The following is a 24,025-nucleotide window of genomic DNA, read 5'->3' on the forward strand; positions in this document are numbered from 1 at the left end:
TGGAGTATGGGTTGTAATTCGATGGTTTTCTCATTACACCTATGGCATTGGCTTGATCTGAGTATGAGTCATGGTCATGTGGCTCTGTTGATTTAGCAGTCGATAATGATGCTATTTGTCGAGAGAGACCTTCAATTATCGCTTTGACTTCTTTAATTTCTGAACTTGATTCGCCAATGTGAACCTCATTTACTCCCTTAATTCTTCTAGTATTCCTGAGTGATCGACTCCGTTATTGGGAATTATTTGCTTGTCGCTGGAAGAATTCCCAAATCTTTGATGCACTTTTTGACATTAGCTCTCCTCCACTTGTTGCCATTAGCCATTCTTGCACATTCGGCAATAATCCCTTCAAAAAGTATTGGCATTGGTGCCATTTCTCGTACCCATGATGTGGACACCTCAAGAGTAGCCCATTGAATCGCTCCCATGTTTCGAAAAATTGATCGTCCTCTCTCTGGGTAAACTCCGAGATTTCCCTGCGAATAGCATTGGTTTTATGCACTGGGAAATATTTATTCAAAAATTTTGTAACCATTTGTTCCCATGATGCATTGCTATTAGCAGGCAATGTATTAAGCCATGAACGAGCTCTATCCTTTAAAGAAAATGGGAATAGTCTAAGTTTAACATCATCGTCTGAAAAATTTTCATATTTAAAAGTTTGACAAATGGCATGAAAATCATTCAGATGATTATATGGATCCTCATTTTCTAAGCCATAAAATGTGGGGAGACAATTTAGCACACTAGGTTTTAATTCGAAACTCCTAGTAGCTACATTTGGGTATCTTATGCATGATGTGCTCAAATTAGCTAAGGGACTGAAGTAATCCTTAAATGGCCTCTCTTGTGGTTGCAAATCCATTTCAAATTTATTTTTAATGTGCTTTTGTGTGCGAAGTGTTTTTTCTAATTCAAGGTCTATAGGTTCAAGATTAGGTAATAATGACCTACGACCATGCATGCAAAACAAATAAAATGAAAATAAAGATGGGAACAAAACAAATAAAAATAAATAAGAGGGAGAAATTACGATACTAACCTTATTGCGCTATTAAAACCTTTCTATAAAAATACACAAAAATAAATACGTGAAATAAATTAACTAAAAATAAATTAATAAGATAAAAAAATTACAAAGAAAAATAAATTGAAAATTAAATTACATAATTTTAAAGAAGAGAAAAAGAAAAGAAATACTAACCTTTAAATGTAGATTCACTTTTTTTTTCTTTTTCTTTTTTTTAATAATAAAAAAAATACAAGAAAAAAAATAAAAGAAATTATTCACAAAAATTAATTCTATGAATTAAAATTACTTACCTCCCCGGCAACGGCGCCAAAAACTTGTTGTGCAAATTTTAATGTACTCGCAAGCGCACGAATCTATTGTAGTATAGATCAATGGTGACGAGTGTCGATCCCACGATGGAAGTGATTTAAATTATCCTAAAATTGGAATTGAGATGGCGATAATAAATTCTAAAATTGGAATTGCAATGGCGAGAATAAATTGAAGCGAAATCTATTGAAATGACGTACTTGGGTATCTGGATCCGTATCAACATGCATCATGGGCTAAATAATCTGTATTAATGCCAATTAAATCATGAGGGGGGAATCCACACCTCATGAACCACACTCTAATCAATATGGTGCTAAGGGCTTATCGTACCAAATAATAATAACTTTGTACTAGAGGGCCGGTGAAACCAAGGCGGTACTAGACAAGAATATTATTATTTGTCGACGAGAAGTCAAAACATCCACAAAAACTAGAGGGAAAGAGAAAATAAATTTACCAAATTAAGCCCATGACACATGTTGAGACTTCACCTTCAACCCAAGCTTGAAAGAAAATTAGCCACTCATAATTGAACTAGGGGCAAAATGGGAATTTATTAAAATACGAAGAAAATACAAGATGGAGAAGGAATTACAGAAAATGGATCCCAAAAATGGATTCAGAGATATCAAATTAGGGGGGGGAGGCCCCCTTTTTATAGATACATGGAGTAAATCATGGCCATCGGATTAAAAACAGTTTGGACGCTCAGGATTGCGCCACGTCATCAGTCAACAGTCCACGGTTTGACCACGCGGATGAACAATAACGCGGTTTGACTCGGATGAACAGTAACGCGGTTTGGTTGAAAATAATCCTATGTGATGCATGTACCGTACGCGAGATTTTTCATCCACTGATATGCTGCCACGTCACCATCAACAGTACATAAGAATTTTAGCCCAACAGGATCGTGACACCTCATCAGTCAATGCCACATCATCGGTCAATGCCACGTCATCGATCCGTCTATGTGAACAGTAACGTAGTTAGTACCGTACACGTGAATAGTACCGTACATATGAATATTGTCATTTTTCCTTTTATGTTCCTCCTAAGGTTTTCGACCGTCCTGAGTTCAAAAGTGATGTCCGTTTTGCCGTCTGATCTCTCCTTTATTGTGAAATGACTATAATGCCCCTAAAATACATAAAATACTTAATTAAAATAAAACACATGTAATTAAATCACAAGAAGGTTAAATACATAAAAGTAAGGGTTGTTAGTAAGACTTGAAATGTAAAATGACGGTTTTCTCCTTTATAAATATGCATTTTCTAACACTCAACACATACCACACACTTTATTGTCGGAGTTATTGAAATTAGTAATGTTAAAGACAAAAATAGATCGTTGATTGAAATACACCTGATGAATATGTGCCCATTTCTGTTGGCTATACTAATCTACAGCTTTGCATATTTTGCTGTCATAAATATTCAAGGCAATTCTTGTGATCTGAGGATCTCCTAGTTTCGAATCATTAGTCCCCATTATTCTGCCAAACCCATATGGACATTTCAGTTTCATTATGTGGACTTTTGTTCTTTTTCTTGTTGCTTATAGCGAGAGACTTCACAAAAAGATTGGGCAATTTTGAAATTTTCTAGGAATCAACCAACAACAACTATTGCCAATGTAGCTAGCTCGCCAGCTAAGTATAAAGGAATTAAAGTTTTTCCAATGATGACACCAAAATCCTCTTTAGTGTTATAAACGTTTATCCACATATAAACCTCTCATGTTTCTTAGCATGACTATATTATAATTTTACTAATAAAAAATAAAGAAGCTCTGGCATAGGTCAAAAACATCAGGATAACAATGACATGAACGTGCAAACAACTACTATTCATGATTTTGACTTTCAAAAAAGTAATATTGTCTCAAATTTCCAACAATTTTCAGTACAATTTCATGACTTTTGATTATTGCTTCAAATAAGGTACACAAACTTACTGCTTGCTATCTTTTATTACTAAAGATCTTTCAGGGATTTTTGCTGACAAATGGTTATTGCGAAATACGTAATAAATAACACGAATTGAGTCACTACAACAAAAAAGGGCTTTAGCAACGAATAGTTTTGTCGCTAAAACATGCAATTTTCGTCGCTAAATGTTATAGTAATAAAAAAATTTTTTGTCGCCATAGGAGCGTCGCGTTAGGTCTTTGGCGTCGAATTTTAAAATTTTTTCGCTGAAAGTAATTTTAGCAACGAAAAATTTTTAGTCGCGAAAAAGACTTTTAACGACGAATCATGTTTCGTCGCCAAACACTTTATATTTCTAATTCCATTGCTTGTCGGAGTTATTGAAATTAGTAATGTTAAAGACAAAAATAGATCGTTGATTGAAACACACCTGATGAATATGTGCCTATTTTTGTTGGCTATACTCATCTACAGCTTTGCATATTTTGCGGCCATAAATATTCAAGGCAATTCTTGTGATATGAGGATCTTCTAGTTTCGAATCATTGGTCTCCATTATTTTGCCACACCCATATGGACATTTTAGTTTCATTATGTGGACTTTTGTTCTTTTTCTTGTTGCTTATAGCGAGAGACTTCACAAGAAGATTGAGAAATTTTGAAATTTTATAGGAATCAACCAACAACAACTATTGCCAAAGTAGCTAGCTCGCCAGTTAAGTATAAAGGAATTAATGTTTTTCCAACGATGACACCAAAATCCTCTTTAGTGTTATAAACGTTTATCCACATACAAACCTCTCATGGTTCTTAGCATGACTAGATTATAATTTTACTGATTAAAAATAAAGAAGCTCTACATAGGTCAAAAACATCAGGATAACAATGACATGAACAGTGCCAACAACTATTATTCATGATTTGAATTTTCAAAAAAGTAATATTGACTCATATTTCCAACAATTTTCAGACCAATTTCATGACTTTTGATTTATGCTTCAAATAAGGTACACAAACTTATTGCTTGTTATTTTTTATTACTAAAGATCTTGTAGGGATTTTTGCTGACAAAGGGTTATTGTGAGATTCGTAATAAATAACACGAATTGAGTCACTACAACAAAAAAGGGCTTTAGCGACAAATAGTTTTGTCGCTAAAACATGCAATTTTCATCGTTAAATGTATTAATGACAAAAAAATGTTTGTCGCCATAGGAGCGCCGCGTTAGGTGTTTGGCGCCGAGTTTTCAAATTTTGTTGCTAAAAGTAATTTTAGCAACAAAAAAGTTTTAGTCGCAAAAAATACTTTTAGCGACGAACCTTGCTCCGTCATTAAAAGTACTTTTAGCGACGAATCATGTTTCGTCGCCAAACACTTTATATTTCTAATTCCATTGCTCGTCGGAGTTGTTGAAATTAGTAATGTTAAAGACAAAAATAGATTGTTGATTGAAACACACCTGATGAATATGTGCCCATTTCTGTTTGCTATACTCATCTACAACTTTGCATATTTTGTGGCCATAAATATTCAAGGCAATTCTTGTGATCTTTTAGCAAACGTATTCGTCGCTAAATGTGTATTTTTAACGACGCAAAAGTATTTGTCGCTAAATGTGAAAAGACCATGTTTCGTCGCCAAAAGAAAGTTTAGCGATGATTACTTTTGCATCGCTAAAAGTACACATTTAACGACCAATATTAATCTTCGTAGCTAAAAGTATTTTTACCAACGAACATTGTTTCGTCGCTAAAAGTTATCATTTTTCTTTCATTTATTGATTATTACTATTGTTAAAATATTATTATTTTTTAATACGAAATTACAATGACAATTAACACCATAATGATAAAAATAGAATTAACTAATTTAAAAACAATTATTCTTATTGATGAACAATACAAAAATAATTACAAAATTTAACATCCATTTTTTGAAAAAAAATTACAAATGAATATAAATTTCTTAGTTTTCTTAATCAAAAGAATCTTTTGAAAATTGTTTCAACAAAATCGGATAAGAATTCAATTTATAATGATTTTTTAAACACAAGTCTGTTATGCTGAAAATTTCTAATTTTAGCACAATGCATGAGTTACAAAACTATTTTAACCATACGGAAACTTCTTCAAAAATTATGTAATTTGGAAAATTGTTTCCTATATGTGTCTATTATAGTTCTGGAAAGATTAAGAATAATTTTTTTTGAATTTTTAATTCAGTTAGGTCATAGCAGAAAATTGTTTGACAGGTTTCTTGAGGTCTAAAACGAAAATTGTTTCAATTGTTTAGATAGAATCAGGCTATGAAAATTTTATTATTGTGAAACCAATATGTCCATAAGTAAATTTTGAGATTTTTCTGATGAAGGAACAATTTATTAAAATTTAGAGATTAAAGACTATTCTATTGAGGTACTGATAAAGATATTATTTGAGTCTTGAAGATATAATATAATTGATATAAATGAGGAGGAAAATATCAATACTATATTAGCTAACATAGCAATTAAGCTCAAAGAAATAGAGACAACAAATCCTCCATAAGCCACTTTGGTTAAAGGAGATGACTTTATAATTGTGGTTATCATCGAGGTAAACATGGTTTATTATACTCTAGTGAGGGAGGGAGAAGAATTTGTGTTCCTTAATGATTTCTTATCCACAACAACCATGAGAAAGGAAATTCTTCTTAAACTTACTTTTGAGAAAATCCTCTCATTGAGTAATATATGCCATATTTATGGGATACCATACCATTTGAATTATGTCTTTGTATTGAGTAAGACATGGATAAAAGAGTGTCCTTTTGAGAGTAATAAAATTATATTGTTAGATAATGAGATATATGTTGGGAAAGGGATATTATTCTAGTAAACGTTTTAAGTATATAACTTTTAATATTGCTAAGGATGAAAAGTGAGTCACCTTAACTTTTATTGTTGACTCCATAGCATGGAAGATATGGTTATATGAATTTTTCTTATAGTAAGAAAATGAGAGAACTTGATTTATTGTTTAGTTTGAACTTGTCAAATGACAAATAAGATATGGTGTAGAATCAAAATCCACAAGAAAACATGTAAACTAGTTTTGAGCAGAGAAACTGAATTTCTCAATTTAATTCACAATTACCTTCGTGATTCAAAATAAACCATGCTTAGAGGGAGTAAAAGATATTACATTACCTTTATTGATAATTTGTCAAGATATACAAAATTATATCTATTAAGAAATAAAGATGAAGTAGGTGAAAAATTCTTAATATAAGAGGGAAGTTGAAAATCAACTTAAATAAGGAAGTAATAGAAGAGGTGAGTATGATTCAAGCATGTTTAATGCTTATTGTGAGAATCATTATATCATCCATGAAGTGACACCTCCATGTTTACTTGAATCCATTGTTATAACTAAAAGGAAAATAAAACATTAAAGAATATGTAAATACAATGGTAATAAGTTCTGGAGCACTGCTGAATTTGTAAGAGGAAGTTATGTTGTTAGCTTGCCACATTCAGAATAGAATATCCTATATATAAGAAAATAGAAAAGATACCTTATGAGCTATAAGAAGGCTATAAGCCTGACTTATTATACCTTAAAATGTGCGGGTACCTTAAAAGGTTCTTAAACCTGATTCTAAAATGTCTTGGTTGAGACCCTAAACTGTTGACTGTTTATTTATATGGTATGTCGAGAACAATGCTACTTATATATTCTTAGTACTCCAAAATGAAGGACATTCGTTTGAGGCAAATACCATTATTAAGTCCAAGAATGCTAAACTCTTTAAATTTATTTTCTTGAAAAAGATAGTTTTAGTTAGTCACCCTATAAAATAATCATTCTAAGAGTTCAGATGTTAAATATATGAAAAGTAAAAAGATGAGAACAACAAGTTTTGGTGGAGATTTCTTTTTTTTTTTTGTTTTACTGAAATGATCCTTAGACTCTCAAAGAAGCTATGGCTTCTCGAGATGGACCTCTGTGGAAAGAGGCAATCAACAATGAGTTGGATTTCATCATGAGTAATCATGTGTGAGAATTTGTTAATTTACCTTTAAATACAAAACCTATTGGGTGCAAATGATTTTTTAAAGAAAATTGAAAGTTGATGTATCAATTTATAATTATAAGGCAAGATTAGTTGCTAAATGGTCCTCATAAAAGAAAAAACATATATTATTTTGATACATATGCACATGTGATGCAGATTGCGTCCATTAAAGTTTTGATTGCACTAACTGCAATTCATAACTTACATGTTCATTAAATGGATGTCGAAATTGCTTATCAAAATGTAGACTTGGATAAGAAAATCTACATGAGTCAACCAGAAGATTGTGTAGTTCAAGCAAAAAGGTATGCAAATTGGTTAAGTCATTATATGGCTTAAAATGAGCACCAAAATTGTAGCATGAGAAGTTTGATAAAGTATTAATATCAAACGGATATGCAAATGAGACTGAGAGGATGCTTGCTTCTAACTTCGATATGAAGAATATAGGAGAAGCAAATGTTATTCTACGCATCAAAATCACCAGGACTAGTGATAGTCTCATGTTGTGACAAGAATATTATATTGAGAAGGTTTGGATATTTCGATAAGAAACTAGTCTTTACACCGTATGATACCAACATCCACCTTAAGAAAAATTTAGAGCATAATGTTGATAAATTGAGATTTGCCCAAATCATTGGCAGCCTAATATACTTGATGCACAATATAAGTCTGACATTGCATGTGCTATAGGTAGATTGAGTAAGTTGTACTCAAAATCCTAATAAGGATCACTTGACTGCTACAAACAGACAAGGAAAATATTTGAGAGGCACCATTGATTATAGATTTAACTATAGTAGCTCTCCACCTGTGCTAGAAAGGTATAGTGATGCAAACTTGATTTCAGGATAAGATGAAATTACTAGTGGTTATATATTTACCCTTGTTGAGGAGTTGTGTCTTGGAAATCTTCTAAACAAACATGTTTAGCTCATTATACCATGGAGTCCGAACTAATTGCCTTAGAAAAGGCATGTACTAAGGTTGAGTCGTTAAGAAATCTTTTAATAAATTTTCCCATTAACATTTATCCTTCTATTTATGTGTGAGTATATTGTGATCACCAACTCTACTATTGCTACGGGTAAAAAGATAAGATCTATTATGGGAAAAATAGATAACTTCATCTGAGATATAATATTCTCGAGTGTGATGTCAAAGTCAAATTTGGCCAATTCTCTGACTAAACTACTGAACATGAGGTTAGTGATAATTACATCAAGGGGGGTGCAACTTCTGTCTAAAATAAAAAATAAGAGTGATGGTGACCCTATATACGTGATTGGAGATCCCATGAAGTAGGTTTATAAGAGTAATACCAATTCACTTGTTGTCTTGTGGCACTATCAATTTATTTATTTGAGTCCTCCCTATGGCGTGATAGTTGCCTATGACAATGATTTAGGTTAAGTCCATATTTCATGTATGGTGGTGCGTCAAAACTGCATGACACACTTGATAGCGGTTCACCGACATGAATGTGGAATTAGGTCGGTTCCTATGAGAGCGAGACATGCATATTTAAAGCACTGATGAATTCTAAAAAGCATAGGGCCATTAAAGTGTCAAACTGCAGAACCCCAAAATACTGAGAGAGCATAGAGTGAGCATCTAGTCCTCTGCCTCACGGAAAGGAATATTGACTCATAGAAACCATAAGTTTCTCTAAGTCCCTATCAGACACGGTTAGTTGTTCAATGGCTAGTTCATAACTCGAAAGGCACTAGTTCACATGCATTAAACTCTACGATAAAGGAAATTGGAGAATTTTGAGATATGTGGGGGATTGATGGAGTTTTATTAGTATTTCAAAATACTAATATCCCACATTTGAGGGAAGTGAGCAATCACTATCATGTTTGATTTGAAATTAGTCATATATTTAGTTTAATTACAAATTAGAGTTGGACAAGTCAAATCTATATGTGATTTGTATTATTTAATTGAATTAAATTATAAATCAAATGGATGACTAATTTAAATTAAATAAGGAAATAGGTGATTAATTCAAATCGAATTAGGAAAAGGATTATCGAGGGCTTCTCTATATAAAGGAGGCATACAAAGCCTTCAAGTAATAACTACTATTACCTCTCTTTCTGTCTCATATTTTCTTACTTAATTTTCTTTTGTTGTTCTACATTGTTGTGCTTGGAGTGCGACTTCACAACAGTGGCATCATTGAATCTTAGATATCAGTTCGCATTATTTATGTCCTTTTTATATTGAAAAATCTTTCTAGTGGAGCGGAAATTGGTCTAAAGGATAGTGTTTCTTCTGCTTGGTGAAGTATTTATTTGACAGAAACCTTAAGTTATTGCAGAATTGGCGTATTAATTCACGGTTGTTATCATTACTTGTAAGGTATGGATTTTGTTTCTTCTGGTTATTAATCTCTTGTTACTTTAGGAAATAGGCTCGTGGGCTTAGATGGTGTGCCTAAAATCTTTGAAACATTTTCTTAAAATCTTTGAAACCTATTCTTTCAGTGGAAATTATCGAGACTGTAATAGTGTTGCTTCAAATGGAATTCTGAAATTGAATTGAAACAACAGTTAGGTTTTTCAAGCTATGATGACTAGGCTGTTGAATGGAAACTTGTCAAATAGAATCAAAATTATGGTTTTTCAATAACAAAACAGATACCTTTTTAGGCAATGGTAACAACCGTGGATTGATATGCTAATTCTGCAATAAACCCCATGTGAAGACTCGACGAAGGAGAACCCATCTGTCTTAAAGCCAATCAAAGTGAGACAGTATGTGTTCGAGAAAATATAATTTTCATAAAATAACAATGCCACCCACTCTATACACCAATACTGATATTCACACAAAACTTAGTACAAAGCTAAGTACAAAAGGGCCTATTTGCTAGATTTGCTATTATAACCCACCAAAATTATTTTACATGCTCACTTTTTAATTAAATTTCATATTATTGAAATGACCATGAGTGAGTTGACTTGGTTAAATAAAACAAATAAAATTCAATTACTGGTACCAAAAAATAATGCCTTACCGTCTTGATTAGTGGGAGAATTTCTGTAATTTTCCCATGGTAAACACAAAGACTGCAAGAAAATTGAGCTCTTATTACCACCAATCTCTAATTTTTAACTGTACTAATTTTCATTTACGTGTTGCACTGGAGTGGGAAATTGCCTAGAATATTCTTTTATTTTTTAAACAAAGAATGAATGTTCGTTTGAATTGTCTGCGTTTTAAAAGATTGTCCAGATCATGGAAAATTCAAGTCTAGCAAAAACAAAATTGAAGAAATGTATACGTAATTTCGGTGGGTTTTTAAACAGAACAAATATTATTCAAAGATACAAGATTGAAGTACTTTCTGCACTATTGGAGGAGCAGAAAGTGAAATTTTAAATTTTAAATTTAGAAAATGGGGTTTTTGAATAATTAGGTTTGAGGATTTTTTTTTTTTTTTGTGTTCAAGTACGGCCATCTTTAATCAATTAAATCTTTCTTATATGTGTATATAGGTTTTTTGACCGTCTTTTACTATTAAGATTTCTTTAAGAAAAATTTTAAGGGTAAGGTTATTTAAACCCACCGAATTCCTCTCTACACCCATTTTAAAAAATAAATTTGTTATTAAAAATTGAAAATTTAAAGATTTCAAAATTATCCTTATCTAATCTCTTTTTCTCTCCACCTTAAAATTACATATTCTCCCCTTCACTCTCATATTGTGTAAACTAAACACTCAATTTTACTCTCTTTTTAATTTTTTTTATTTTTCTTATCAATTTTATAGTAATTTACTTATTTTACCTTTTCTTTACAGTCTTTTGCTTCATTTCCAAAATTTATGTTTTGTTTACATAATTTATATTTAAGTACGTATTGAAGCTGTAACTTTAATCACGGCATAATAAAATGACCCTAAAAATTAATTTCTTCATATTTATTAACTATCATGGCTAATAAAAATATTATTGATGTTCAATTTTAAATAGTGGGTTTTGTTCCTCTTAATTTGTGAATCTAATTATTTGTAGTTAAAAGAATATATCTAAATGAATTAATGAGAATTTGTGAAATTGAGATGAGAAAGAGAATAATGGGTTAGTTAAGTAATTTTTTTAAAAACAATTTAGATAATAAAAATTTTAATTAGAAAAAGTGTCTAGAGTGGAAATTAATGGATTCAAATAACCCTATCCAAATTTTATTTGACTATTTACACTTATAACATAAAATGACCAAACTACCCAAAAAAAACATGAGCTTTTGCATATGATAGCCTATATGTTTAATTTTATTTTGATTAAGTCTTCAAACTTCCTCTTCATTTGATTTTTTTAAAAAATAATATGCACTTTACTGTAATTATTTCTTGAAAGAGGGATGAGCAGAAAAAAATTGTAGGGGGTAAGTATCTTCAAGTTTTTTAATAGACATAATATGAATTATATGACAAGTGAGGTGCAGATTAACTATTAAGACAACATCATTTCAAGAACAGGTAGTGATACTTATATCTTATAATTTTTGTAAATTCACCCTACTTTTAAAAAATTAATACAATAAGTTCAAATTACTTTTGAAAAAAAAATAAAGAATTGGAGAATTAATCAATTAAATCTATCTTCATTATTATTATTATTTTTTTGTGATTACATTTGTTTTAATATTTGACTACTAAGGTTACTTTAACATAAATTTAATGTGATTATTTTATCCTCAAAAGATAAAAATATCAAAAAATCCTAAATGATGGATATGTACAACTAAACAAAAGAATGTATTTATGGCATATTGGGTACTAGAAATTATTAAATTTTATTTAAAACATATTAGATTATAAAAATCTAAAACTAAATGCCCAAACTATTAGTTATAATAATAGTTCATGTTTTTTGAGGTAATTTGTTTATCTTATATTATATAAAATAGTCAAATTAAACTTATTTTAAAGGAGCCTTAAATGTTCAAAGATTATTAAAAGACTTAAATAGAAAAATATTATAAGAATGATTCAATTAACTAATTTTTCAGACTTATTGTTATTTCATAGTTATGTAAAATAATGTAAACTTATTATAACTATCTTATGGAGATGTGGTGGAAATATCCATGTCTTTCAACAATGGGTGATTTTCTTTGATCTATCCTCAACTATCTCCAACCCATCAATGACTTTATGTCCAAATTAACACAACCCCCCAGACCAAATGTTTAATTTTTTTGATCGTTACCATCAAGGGAAATTTTATAACTTAATAAAATTTAATACAAATTCTAGAAATTGGGTTGAATATATGGCTAAATACATACATGTGCTTTCAAATGGCGTTTAGTTTAAAGTAAATTATGAAAAATTCAAATAATTTTTCATTAAATATAATTTCTTTTAGGTAACTTCAAAATTGATGTAAATTCTAAAAATTGACTTCAATATTTGATTGAATATAAGTGCTTTCAAATGGATTTAAGTCTAAAAAAAAAGAAAATTAGTTGATTTTTTTTAATGGAGGCATGTCAAATGGTTTCAAACTTGAAATAAATTTAGAAATTTATATCAACATTTGATTAATGAAAGTGCTATCAAATCATTTTTGTCTCCATTTTTTTTCTTGTAATTTTTTTGGTCTATCATCGTGTGAGCCCATTGAAGACAACAAAGTAATTAAAATTTAATTTAATACAAATATGAAATACAAAAGAGTAAATTCTTCAATATTAAATGACTTGCGTCATTAAGAAAAAATTTTCTTTTTAATTCTATTCATATTTCCTCATGTTTAATTTTGCATGTTGCCAAATAATCACTCACACAAACAAACATCATTTTTATCCATTATAGATACAAAACTTTGATCTTCATTTTTTATTTCCTTAATAATTGACCACTAAAGGGTATCAATGTATTTTCCCACCATAGTTATCACATTTAACGATCAAATTCTTGAAGAAAAAAATAAAAAAAGTACTAAACATCTCCTGGAAAACAATATGTCAATAATTTTATAATTTATGAAAGAATTTTTACAATATCTTTGATCATTTGATAAACAATTTTGCTTGTCATATCAACAAAAAAATAAACTATGAAATAATAATGAGGTTAATGCTCCACAATCACGTCTCACAAAGCTAATTTGCCTTATTATTCAAAGTGTTTTACGTATGTGATTTCATAACAAATCACCTATATATGCTGTTATTCTCTGTATTCGTCATATGAAGCTGATAGCGATAGGACTCTTCACAATATACTGACCAAAAATCCAGCTCAAATTTGCTTGGGCTGAAGATGCACCAATATTCTTTGTTCTCGTGAATGTCACAGAATAGGTCACCTTTTGGTTTTTCCCCGTAAAAGATATCTTACTCGGTTGTATGGTAATCTCTACTCCTTCAGGGGCAACAATCTGACTGGTGTACGATGAATTAGCGGGTCCAACATTTGTTACTGTTCTATTATATGTCTGACGAGCAGACCCCAATCTGATAGAAAATGAAGGATAATTTAGCTCTGCTTCAGCTATGCTTTGCACTTTTGAGCATTGCACATCACCACCCACAATGCCTTGTACCTGTTGGTCCGTGTAATTTAAACCACATAAATAAGGAATGTAATCATTGGGCTGGATGTCATAAATAAGTCCAGGATCATTTGCTTTTGAGGGGTTAACGTGGCCTGCACCAACTGCAAACAGATCAGCTGGAAGATGATTGCGATCAAGAATTGGCTTGCCTTCAAGGTTTATCGTATCAGCAGTAGTCATGATGGCAGATTTGATAGCGGCGGGTGACCAATCAGGATGAGCACTTTTGAGCAAAGCTGCAATACCACTAAGATGCGGGCAGGACATTGATGTGCCTGAAATTATGTCAAATATGTATTCTGTATTTGTTATGGGTTCAACAGCTGTTCGCCAAGCAGCTATAATGTTTACTCCAGGTCCAACAACGTCAGGCTTCAAGATTCCAGGGCTTACTGTGCTGGGTCCTCTTGAGGAAAAAGCGACAATCGCAGGAGCAGATTTTTCGCCAATCACAGTTCCTTTCACCACCAATGCAGCAGTCGGTGACGATGTTGAATTTATGTAGGCTTTTATGCTCTCCCCCACTGTATAACTCACACGCGCGTGTGGAAGTACAGTGCTTCCAGCTACAATACTGTCACCAATAAGTTCGTTATTCATTAGAATCATGGCAGCGCCACCAGCATCCAAGACATCCTGAGGATCGGCACTTAATTGACATAATACTACTTTGCCTTTGACATCAATACTTTTCAGAGTTTCTGGTGGGCAATTTGTTGTTGCCGAAGCATTCTTCGTGACAGGATAAACAAGAGGCAATTGCTCAGAAGGGATACCTGTCCCTTGCAAAAGTGATTCACCGTCATAGGTTTCTTGGTTTCCGAGCTGTACCGATGTAACTATGCTTCTGTCAGTAGTGCTTGCTCCCACAGTAAGCATCCACGGGGCGTCATTAACTACAGAAAAAGGTTTTGGGCCCCAATTTCCTGCCGAAATACTTATGAAAATGCCTTTTTTAACAGCTTTGAAAGTTGCGATCGCAATTGCGTTAGCATGGAATTCTTTATGTTGATCTGGACCAAGACCAATCGAAAGAGAAAGCACATCAACACCGTCTTCAATAGCAGCGTCAAGTGCTGCACTAACTGAACTCTCAGGACATTTATCAGCGTAGTCATCACAAGCTTTGTACATTGCCAAGTGAGCTAAAGGCGCCATGCCTACTGCGGTGCCGTTTGCCTCACCAAGTCTATTTGCACCATTTACGAAAGTCCCAGCGGCCGTGCTTGACGTATGGGTTCCATGCCCTCCGTCATCAATAGGTGGCAAACTTAGGTTATAAAAATTTCTTGCCCCAATTATCTTATTGTTACAACCCGCCCCTCCTGCAAATTCACATTTCCCTCTCCACTTTGCTGGTGGTGGAGGCATGTCTTTATCGCTAAATGAAGGATGAGTAGGCGTTATTCCCGAGTCTAAAACTCCAATAATTACCCCTTTTCCGAGATTTGAATCCTTCCAAAATCCTGAATTCTGATGCAAACCCAAGAAGTTGGGAGTGTGGGTTGTATGCAGCCGCAATGTATTTTCAACATGGGCTGATATGAACCCATTCTTTGTTTCCATGGCCTTCACTTCCTCTGCTGTGAGCCTCGCGGCAAAACCCGAAATCACATGCCTATAGCAATGCACCATTCGTGATTGACGATCATCATCGGTGGAGTTTGATGAGATGGTAGCCGGCAAGAACGAATGGTACCAGCTTTCTAAATCTATTTCCTTCGAAAAATTACCATGCTTTGGCTTTTGCACGTAAACCATGTACGTTTGTAAGTCATCTATATCACTTTCGACATTGCTGATCCCGGCAATTGCTGGGGAGAGACTGATAATATAAATGAGACTAATTAGAATGGAAGCCATGTTTAACATTTTACCACTCCTGATCTCAATAAACCAAGAGTCGAAAAATGTTAATAATGTTTGATGAGTTGATGCATCAATCCCATGCACATACACATATATATAGTGCAATGCAGGAAGCGATAAGTACGAAGGATTAACAAGAAGCTAGTACACGGTTGTAAATGGAGATATAATAGCTGGAACTAGTTCATAACGATTAGCAAAATATATATATATGATCTTATGTTAAACTAAATTTGGAGAGACTAAGGTTCACTAACAGTTTATTTGTTAACCAATTAATAAAGAAAATATCATATGTTGGGTTTCTGGCATATTTTTCTTTTAATAATTAATAACTCATACAGTCGTTGAAACTATCATAACCTTAGAAAAACCACTTGTTACCACTAAAATTAGACCTTACTTTAATTGGTTAAAAACGTACCGAATTAGTTCATTAAGACCACGTGCTTCCAAGCATGCGTGCATCTATTTATTTATGTCACAAAAAATATAAAATCAAAATTGTTAATCAGTTCCGTCAAAAGCAGTCATTTCGTTTATGAATTAAACTAGAAAATAGAACCGCACTTCATGCGGCATTAAAAAAAGAATTTAGTATTATTTTTTTTATTACTTTACACTTAATAAAACTGATAAAAAATATAAATTGATTTTTTTTTAAAGATGACGCATCCTTATAAAATTAATGTTATTTATGAAAGTGAATTATTTTTTTGTTAACTTTAAAAATATATATTAATGTGTATAGTTAAGTGTACACAACATTTTCATCAATAATAATTATGTTCACACTAATCAACTCTCCATTCTTCTTGGTATTAACAGACTCCCACATTTTACAAAGCCTAACCCTTATCATCCAACTATCTTTATCCTTGTTTAACTTATGAAGAAAAGAATACTCCATGAAGCACACACTACAAAAAATTTAAATAAGTCAAAAAATAAAAACACAAGAATATTTATAAAGAGTATGTTGGTTAAATAATAAAAAAAACCCAAACATAACAAATCTTAAATACTTAATATTTATATAGTTTGAAGAAGCCAAAAGACACTAAATAAAAGGTTGCATAATTAAATATGAAATTATGACATTAAAATTAGGTCCTAGTGGTATTGGTGAGGGAAGATGAAAGAACCTTCCTTCCTATATTAATTAGTTGATGTATTTTAAACCACTAAAGTTTAGTTGTTGGCTTAATAAAATAAATGAATGTTTCAAAACTATAATTAATTTATTATTAATGGTTACATACTGTTGAATTTAAATAGAAAGAAGAAGAGACATGTAATCTTTTATAATCTACTAATTATTTTCTATTTTTAATATTTTGTAATGTAATTATTTTTTAATCTCAACCAATATATTAGATTATAGAGAATATAAAAAGATGAGAAATAATAATGCCACAAATCTTAACTACTTAATATTTATAGAGTTTGAAGAAGCCAAAAGGCACTAAACAAAAGGTTGCATAATTAAATATGAGATTATAGCATTAAAATTAGACCCTAATGGCATTATTAAGGGAAGATGAAGGAACATTCCTTCCTATATTAATTAATTGATATATTTAAGCTACTGAAGTTTAATTGTTGACATAATAAAATAAATTAATGTTTGAAGACTTATAATTAATTATTATTAATGGTTACATATTATTGAATTTAAATAGAAAGAGGAAGAGACATATAATCTTTTATAATCTAATAATTATTTTTTATCTTTAATATTTTGTAATGTAATTATTTTTTTAATATCAACCAATTTATTAGATAATAGATAATACAAGAAGATGAGAAATAGTGATGCCACATCACCTCCTATAGTCCCAACTTTATATATATATACACTACTAGAAAAATGGTCTTTACTGACATTAGAATAGTGTCAATAATTACTTTTAGTGACACTTGCTAATTGTGTCAATAATCTGGCAATCAAAAAAATAGTGACACTTGTAAGTGGTGTCAATGATTACTATTACTATAGTATCACTAAAATCATAACACCATGGTATCAAAATATTACAATACTATATTGGTATTTGTGATTACTGTTACTATAGTATCACTACTTTATTTATTATTTTAAAAAATAATTATATAAAATGACGTTGCCCATTGATTTGTTGATAGAATTAAAAGGCTGTGAGAAATAAGAACAAAAATCAATTTATATTGCAAAACCTTTTATAACATTTTAATATTATCAATATATATTACACAACCAAATACTTCAATACACAAGACGTCTTATTACAAAACATCTTATTCTTATAATTGAATAATCTTAACTGTTATTATCCAATCAAATTCCTTCTACTCGTAGCTAAATTTAAGGGCTAAATTTACCAAATCTAAAAGCTAAATTTAGAAGGATTATTATTATTCACTCCATGAACATAAGTATTGCGATCATGCATTATCACGGACAACTTCTTCATTCACGGACAGCTTCTTCATTCGATGAATTTGATGGGTTAGGGATATAAGTTAAAGAAGAAACACTTTAAACATATTAGTCATATCTGCAAACAAATAAAAGAAAAAGGAAAAGAAATTGGTTGCCAAATTCCAACACTTGTAAAATAAATTAACAAGCAATACAGAGACAAAAGTTAATAGAAATAAACATATTTTGCTCAAAAACAAAACTATTCATAAGATATGAACAGATCAACTCAATTATCTTAAAGAAAAATTAGAGAATAAGAATGTTATAGCTCATTTGATTAGAAATAAGGTAGAATATATTAAAAGTCTGCGGTTCGACTCTAGTGGAGACAAAATTAAAATTTTATTATTTTAATTACTGATGCCTTAATATCATATATCTCTGATACTTAATTTACAGACGCTATAGTATTAGAAATTTGTGATACTTATCTGTTAAACACGGAAAATGCCCCAATCACATGTAATTACTGATACTTATTAATAAAGTGTCACAAGACAAGTGTCAGTAAAGACTATTTTTCTAGTAGTGATATATATATATATAGATAGATAGATAGATATAGATTTTTAATATTTTGTAATGTAATTATTTTTTAATCTCAACCAATATATTAGATAATAGAGAATATAAAAAGATGAGAAATAATGATGCCATAAATCTTAAATATTTAATGTTTATGGAGTTTGAAGAAGCCAAAATGCACTAAACAAAAGATTGAATAATTAAATATGGGATTATGACATTAAAATTAGACTCTAATGGCATTGTTGAGGGAAGATGAATGAACCTTTCTTCATATATTAATATTAATTAATTGATGTATTTTAAGCCACTAAAATTTAATTGTTGGCATAATAAAATAAATGAATGTTTCAAGACTTATAATTAATTATTATTAATGGTTACATATTGTTGAATTTAAATAGAAAGAGGAAAAGACATGTAATCATTTATAATCTAATAATTATTTTCTATTTTAATATTTTGTAATGTAATTATTTTTTAATTTCAACCAATTTATTAGATAATAGAGAATAGGAGATGATGAGAAATGGTGATGCCACATCACCTCCTCAAGTCTCAGCTTTATATATATATATATATAGATTTGATCAGAAGAAGATACAATTAGATTTTGGGTAATTTTCATTTAATTCCTGTTTGTTTACTTGCAAATCAAACAATTAAATAAACATTTTGCATTCAAAATAAGTCAAGTCCGTAGTGTGAGGGTATTGATTATTCAAAACCATAATGGATGAATAATGAACTTATATTTAGAGTTAATAACAGACAAGGGTCCAACTAACAGTGCCCAAGATATTATACCCCACGGCCACTAAACAAATCTATACTTTGAAATTGAAAGGTAAAAAAATTCAGTAATATATTACTATCGTTTTACCTCATATTACTATTTATTATATTATTAATTATAACTTCTTCTAAATTAATCATTGAGAATTGTTGTTTTCTATATCATTTCCTATATTATATCCTTCATTAAATACTACTAATCTTCTATCAGCAATAATTCTTAGTTTAATATTATAATCTATATGAGTCCCTATTATCGCTAGTCTTCCTAAATTATCTACTTTTTTAATGTAATCACTAAATGTTTTAATAGAATAATGTTGTAAAGTTTTTTTTTTAAAGGTAAGGGGGATGGGCAAGCCCAAATACAGTTTTTACCCCCTTTACCACCCCCAAAAATCTAACCCGGGTTTTGGTAAAGATTACAGCTTCACTGCAACCAACCCGACCACGCCCTTGGGGGTGAACAATGTTATAAAGTAAAACAATTATCATTATCTAATGGCATGCAAGCTCAATTTTTAATTAAAAAATCTGATAAATAGTTGTTCTTCTCTACTAGGTACTCCCGACTTTTGTAAGATTGGTTGGGTAAAATTTTCTTGACACAAATGCTAACCAAAATCATATCCGTTTTGAAAATTTCTTAAAATTGTTTTCCAAGAGTTCAAAGTGTTAAATCAAAGTTTTCAATAAAACCTAAGTTTTTTCCACGAAAAAAAAGCTTCTTCCTTTTAGGCACATGGAAATCGAGCACAAAGCCTCCTTCTTTTTCCTAAAACACTTATCCTTCAAGTAAAATGGTACTTTAGGAGTAAAACATGGCATTCAAAGGTCCTTTTTTGAAGATTTTGAATTTTTCTAGAAACCTAAGTTTTTCTATAGATTTTGGTTTTATTATTTACAGTATTATCAAGCAAATAAAAAGATATTTGATTCATAATAAAAGTTTTGTAACACAAAAACTTGTTTGTTCATAAACACATGGAGGCTTACAAAAGACTAGGTTTCTCTGTTATAGAAGAACAAAATAAGTTAGCTATAACACATTATGCTGAATAAACTGGCTTGCTTATAATGACTTATAAAAATAGTGAAAAATTGAACAAGAGCCCTAGAGCTTTTACAAATTGAGTTTTGTTACAAGATGATTTTTCTAATCTTATGTTCTAATGAGTATTTTTTGATAATATAAGCAAAATAAAACTCTCTTTATTTATAGATTTCTTCAAAGCCTTCTATCCTTATCTTCTATTGTTTTCTATCTTCTGTTTTCTACGTGTACAAACCAAATTGTGAGGAGTATGGCATCTACTAAGAAAAAGATGTTGTCTTTATGTTCATGTAGAAAAAGTGAGTGTCAATAGAATAATGAGTGTCGATAAAATAGTCACCACAACTTTTCTTTTTTTAAAGTTGTACTTTAGAAAAATAATGAGTGAAGGGTGACTAATTGAAGAATGAGCCACTGCTGTGTCACGATTCTAGCATGTTGTCAATATTGTAGGCTGCAACATTATTTAGATTGTTGTAAAAGTATCTACCATCATCATCTTGTTCGCTTGATTAATCTTCCATGAGAGATCTGTAAGTTTTGAGATCTTACTTATATTGCTCATGATAGAAATCTATAAGTTGATCATTTGTGGTCTTAGAAATAAAATGGACTTTGGGTATATTCTAGCAAGAATATATTTTTTTAATTAAGCTCTTCAACAATCAGCTTAGAATGATTAGTGATTCTCTAATCTCAAATTTCCTTACTATTATTCTGCTTCTCCAATGTCCAATCTACTTGGTCAAAGAATTAGTAGTACAAATGTAAGATATATTTTAACCCTATAAGTTATTAAGTTCTCTAATGATGTTAGATCTCCTGAGAAAAATAGAATATTGGGCTTGAAATTCATAGTATACATTTTCTTTGAATCTGCATTCTGGTGTTGTTAATTAGATATAAGACACCATGAACCGTTTTCCTGTTGCTGTTAAGCTAAGCATGTTTGAAGCTAACTTTTATTCTAATGCATCTATCTGGTATGGGTCTCAAACGATGACTTGATTAAGAAAACCAAAATATAATAATTATTATAGAGTTCATATTAGTAGTTTATCCTGAATTTTAGTTGTATAAGTTCGTATTATCCCAGATCAATGTCAACTCTTGTTACACTATAAGTGAGATGACACTTATAGTATGTATATTCTAGTGGTATTTTTTTACAGAATGGATCAATTCTAGGGCAAACTTTCTGAGTATTACTGTAATGAATCTCCCATAAGATGAGAAATCCAGGTGTTTGGTGAGCAAAGTTTAGGGTTTTATAGTTGCGTTTGTCATAATCATGGAGAAAACCTTGAATGAACTTCATTTTACATTTTCACAAGATATTCTTTAATGATAAGTCGGCCATAAAGGGATAACATTGAAAATTCTGTATGTGTAAAGAAAAATGTTCTGCTTTCTTTTATTTCCAGCTCACATAGGTTCAATGTTCAACACCCAACATTTGCTTTAACCAATGGAGTTATTTTTTTTTTAACATTTATCTGCCAGTACGGTTGATAGAATCTTGACCTCACTATTAGAAAAATGGGCTTTACTGACACCATTTTAGTGTCAGTAATTACTTTTGCTGACACTTGTTAATTGTGTCAGTAATGCTCAAGCCAGAACATACTGACACTAATTTTTTGTGTTAGTGATTTTTATGTCAGTATCTTGTGTCACTATAGTATCACCACAATAGTGATACTATGGTGTTAGTATCAGTTGATACTATTTCTATGTCGGTATTTTGTGTCACTAGAGAGTCACAAGCATAGTGACTCAATCGTGTTAGCATTTAATGATATTATTTACATGTCATTGATTTATGTGACTACAGTATCAGAAATCCACTGACTCAGTAACATCAAAAATTCTTATCGTCATTTAAATAATTAGTGTCAATATTAACGGTGCTATACCAATTGTGTTTTATTTTTTTAATCACATTATTCCTGTTTATTTTACAATTAAAATAAACCCAAAATATTTTAAACATACCAAATATTGTAATGCAATTCACATAATACACATTTCAAATACATCAGTTAAATTAAAATAGTTCAAATACATCATTGTTTGGGGGTAAAAACAAGTTCAAGTACTAAATTAAGCTTTGAACAAGTAGTATACACGATAAAGTACTAAATTAATTTTTGAAAATTTAGCCAACAAGAAAAAAAAGATAACAATGTCACTGATTTTGGAGTCCACATATGCCTTCATTTTTTGTCCACCTACAAGTATATAAAATCAATTAGCACACCACAAAAAATAAGTCTTGTATATTTTTAAGGAAAAATAATCATAAATTACTTGTATGTTACCTCGCGATTGTAGGCTGTAATTAACTTGGCAACGTATGTAGCCCACTGATCACGAAGTCGCGAGAGGTCCTTCAGAGTGTTTTCCTCAATTCCCTTGAACTTTAATTTTAAAACAACAAGTTATTCACCGAAAATCCTTGACTAAATTACTTAATTATCATTCATTTAAATATATTTTTGTGTTAACAATTAAAGCCAACAAATAAAATCCAACAATGTTACTATTTTATCCAAAATTATATAGGTAAATACTGAACATCCCGATCATGGTAATTGCAAAAAAAAAAAAAAAAAACACAACTTGTGAACCCCAACAGCAACAATGTTTGATAGCCGAAGCAACTTGTGAACCCCAACAGTACGCGATTTAATACAAATATGGATGTAGATACAAAACCTTAATTAGGATGACAACTTATCCTCATCAAAGTAAAGTACAAGCAACGACACCATAGCACATCCCCACTAACAACTACTTTGCAACCCAAACAATTGTTTTGTGTTGGGATATGCAGTACATTGTGTATATCTCAAATCCTAATTCATGTCTATATGGATATTCATATAATCTATTCAACAGTATGCAACATAGTCACCATTATAAGTACCCTCACAGTTTATAAAATGCATACAATACGCAATAAAAAGATAACTATAAAGAAGCACACAATAGGTGTTTGAGCTGATTCATTTCACAATAAATTAAAACAATATGATGCAGTATTGTAAAAATCATTTTCAATACTTACATTATTTTTCAAAACGTTCACATTTGTGACGATATCTTGCATGTATTTTATCACATAGTAACCACATTCAAAGCTGCTCGGCTGCCTCGCACACTACAAGATCAAAATTACATTTATTTTTTACTGTAGTTAACAATAATTATTTAGGTTTGTCTGATTTTTACCTTGACAGGTATCCATTGAACATTGGCCTTTGTATCAGAATTTAAAACTCTGATGTATTCGAATCCCCCTACAATTAAGAGACATAGCTAACGTTAGCAAATAATTAGAATAAGACATAAAAATAAAACAGCATGATCAAAGATACAAATAACAAACTTAACTGG

The 24,025-nt window shown here is 30.7% G+C and overlaps 1 protein-coding gene across 1 annotated transcript; it reads right to left on the reverse strand.

Annotated features, from left to right (window-relative positions):
• Positions 1-13,547: 13,547 nt before the first annotated feature.
• LOC18051974 (subtilisin-like protease SBT1.7) lies at positions 13,548-15,791 on the reverse strand. Its single transcript, XM_006446884.2, has one exon. The coding sequence runs from the start codon at positions 15,789-15,791 to the stop codon at positions 13,548-13,550; it is 2,244 nt and encodes a 747-aa protein (XP_006446947.2).
• Positions 15,792-24,025: the final 8,234 nt, after the last annotated feature.

Source organism: Citrus clementina, unplaced genomic scaffold, assembly GCF_000493195.1.
Source record: "Citrus clementina cultivar Clemenules unplaced genomic scaffold, Citrus_clementina_v1.0 scaffold_2, whole genome shotgun sequence".
Taxonomy (NCBI): domain Eukaryota; kingdom Viridiplantae; phylum Streptophyta; class Magnoliopsida; order Sapindales; family Rutaceae; genus Citrus; species Citrus x clementina.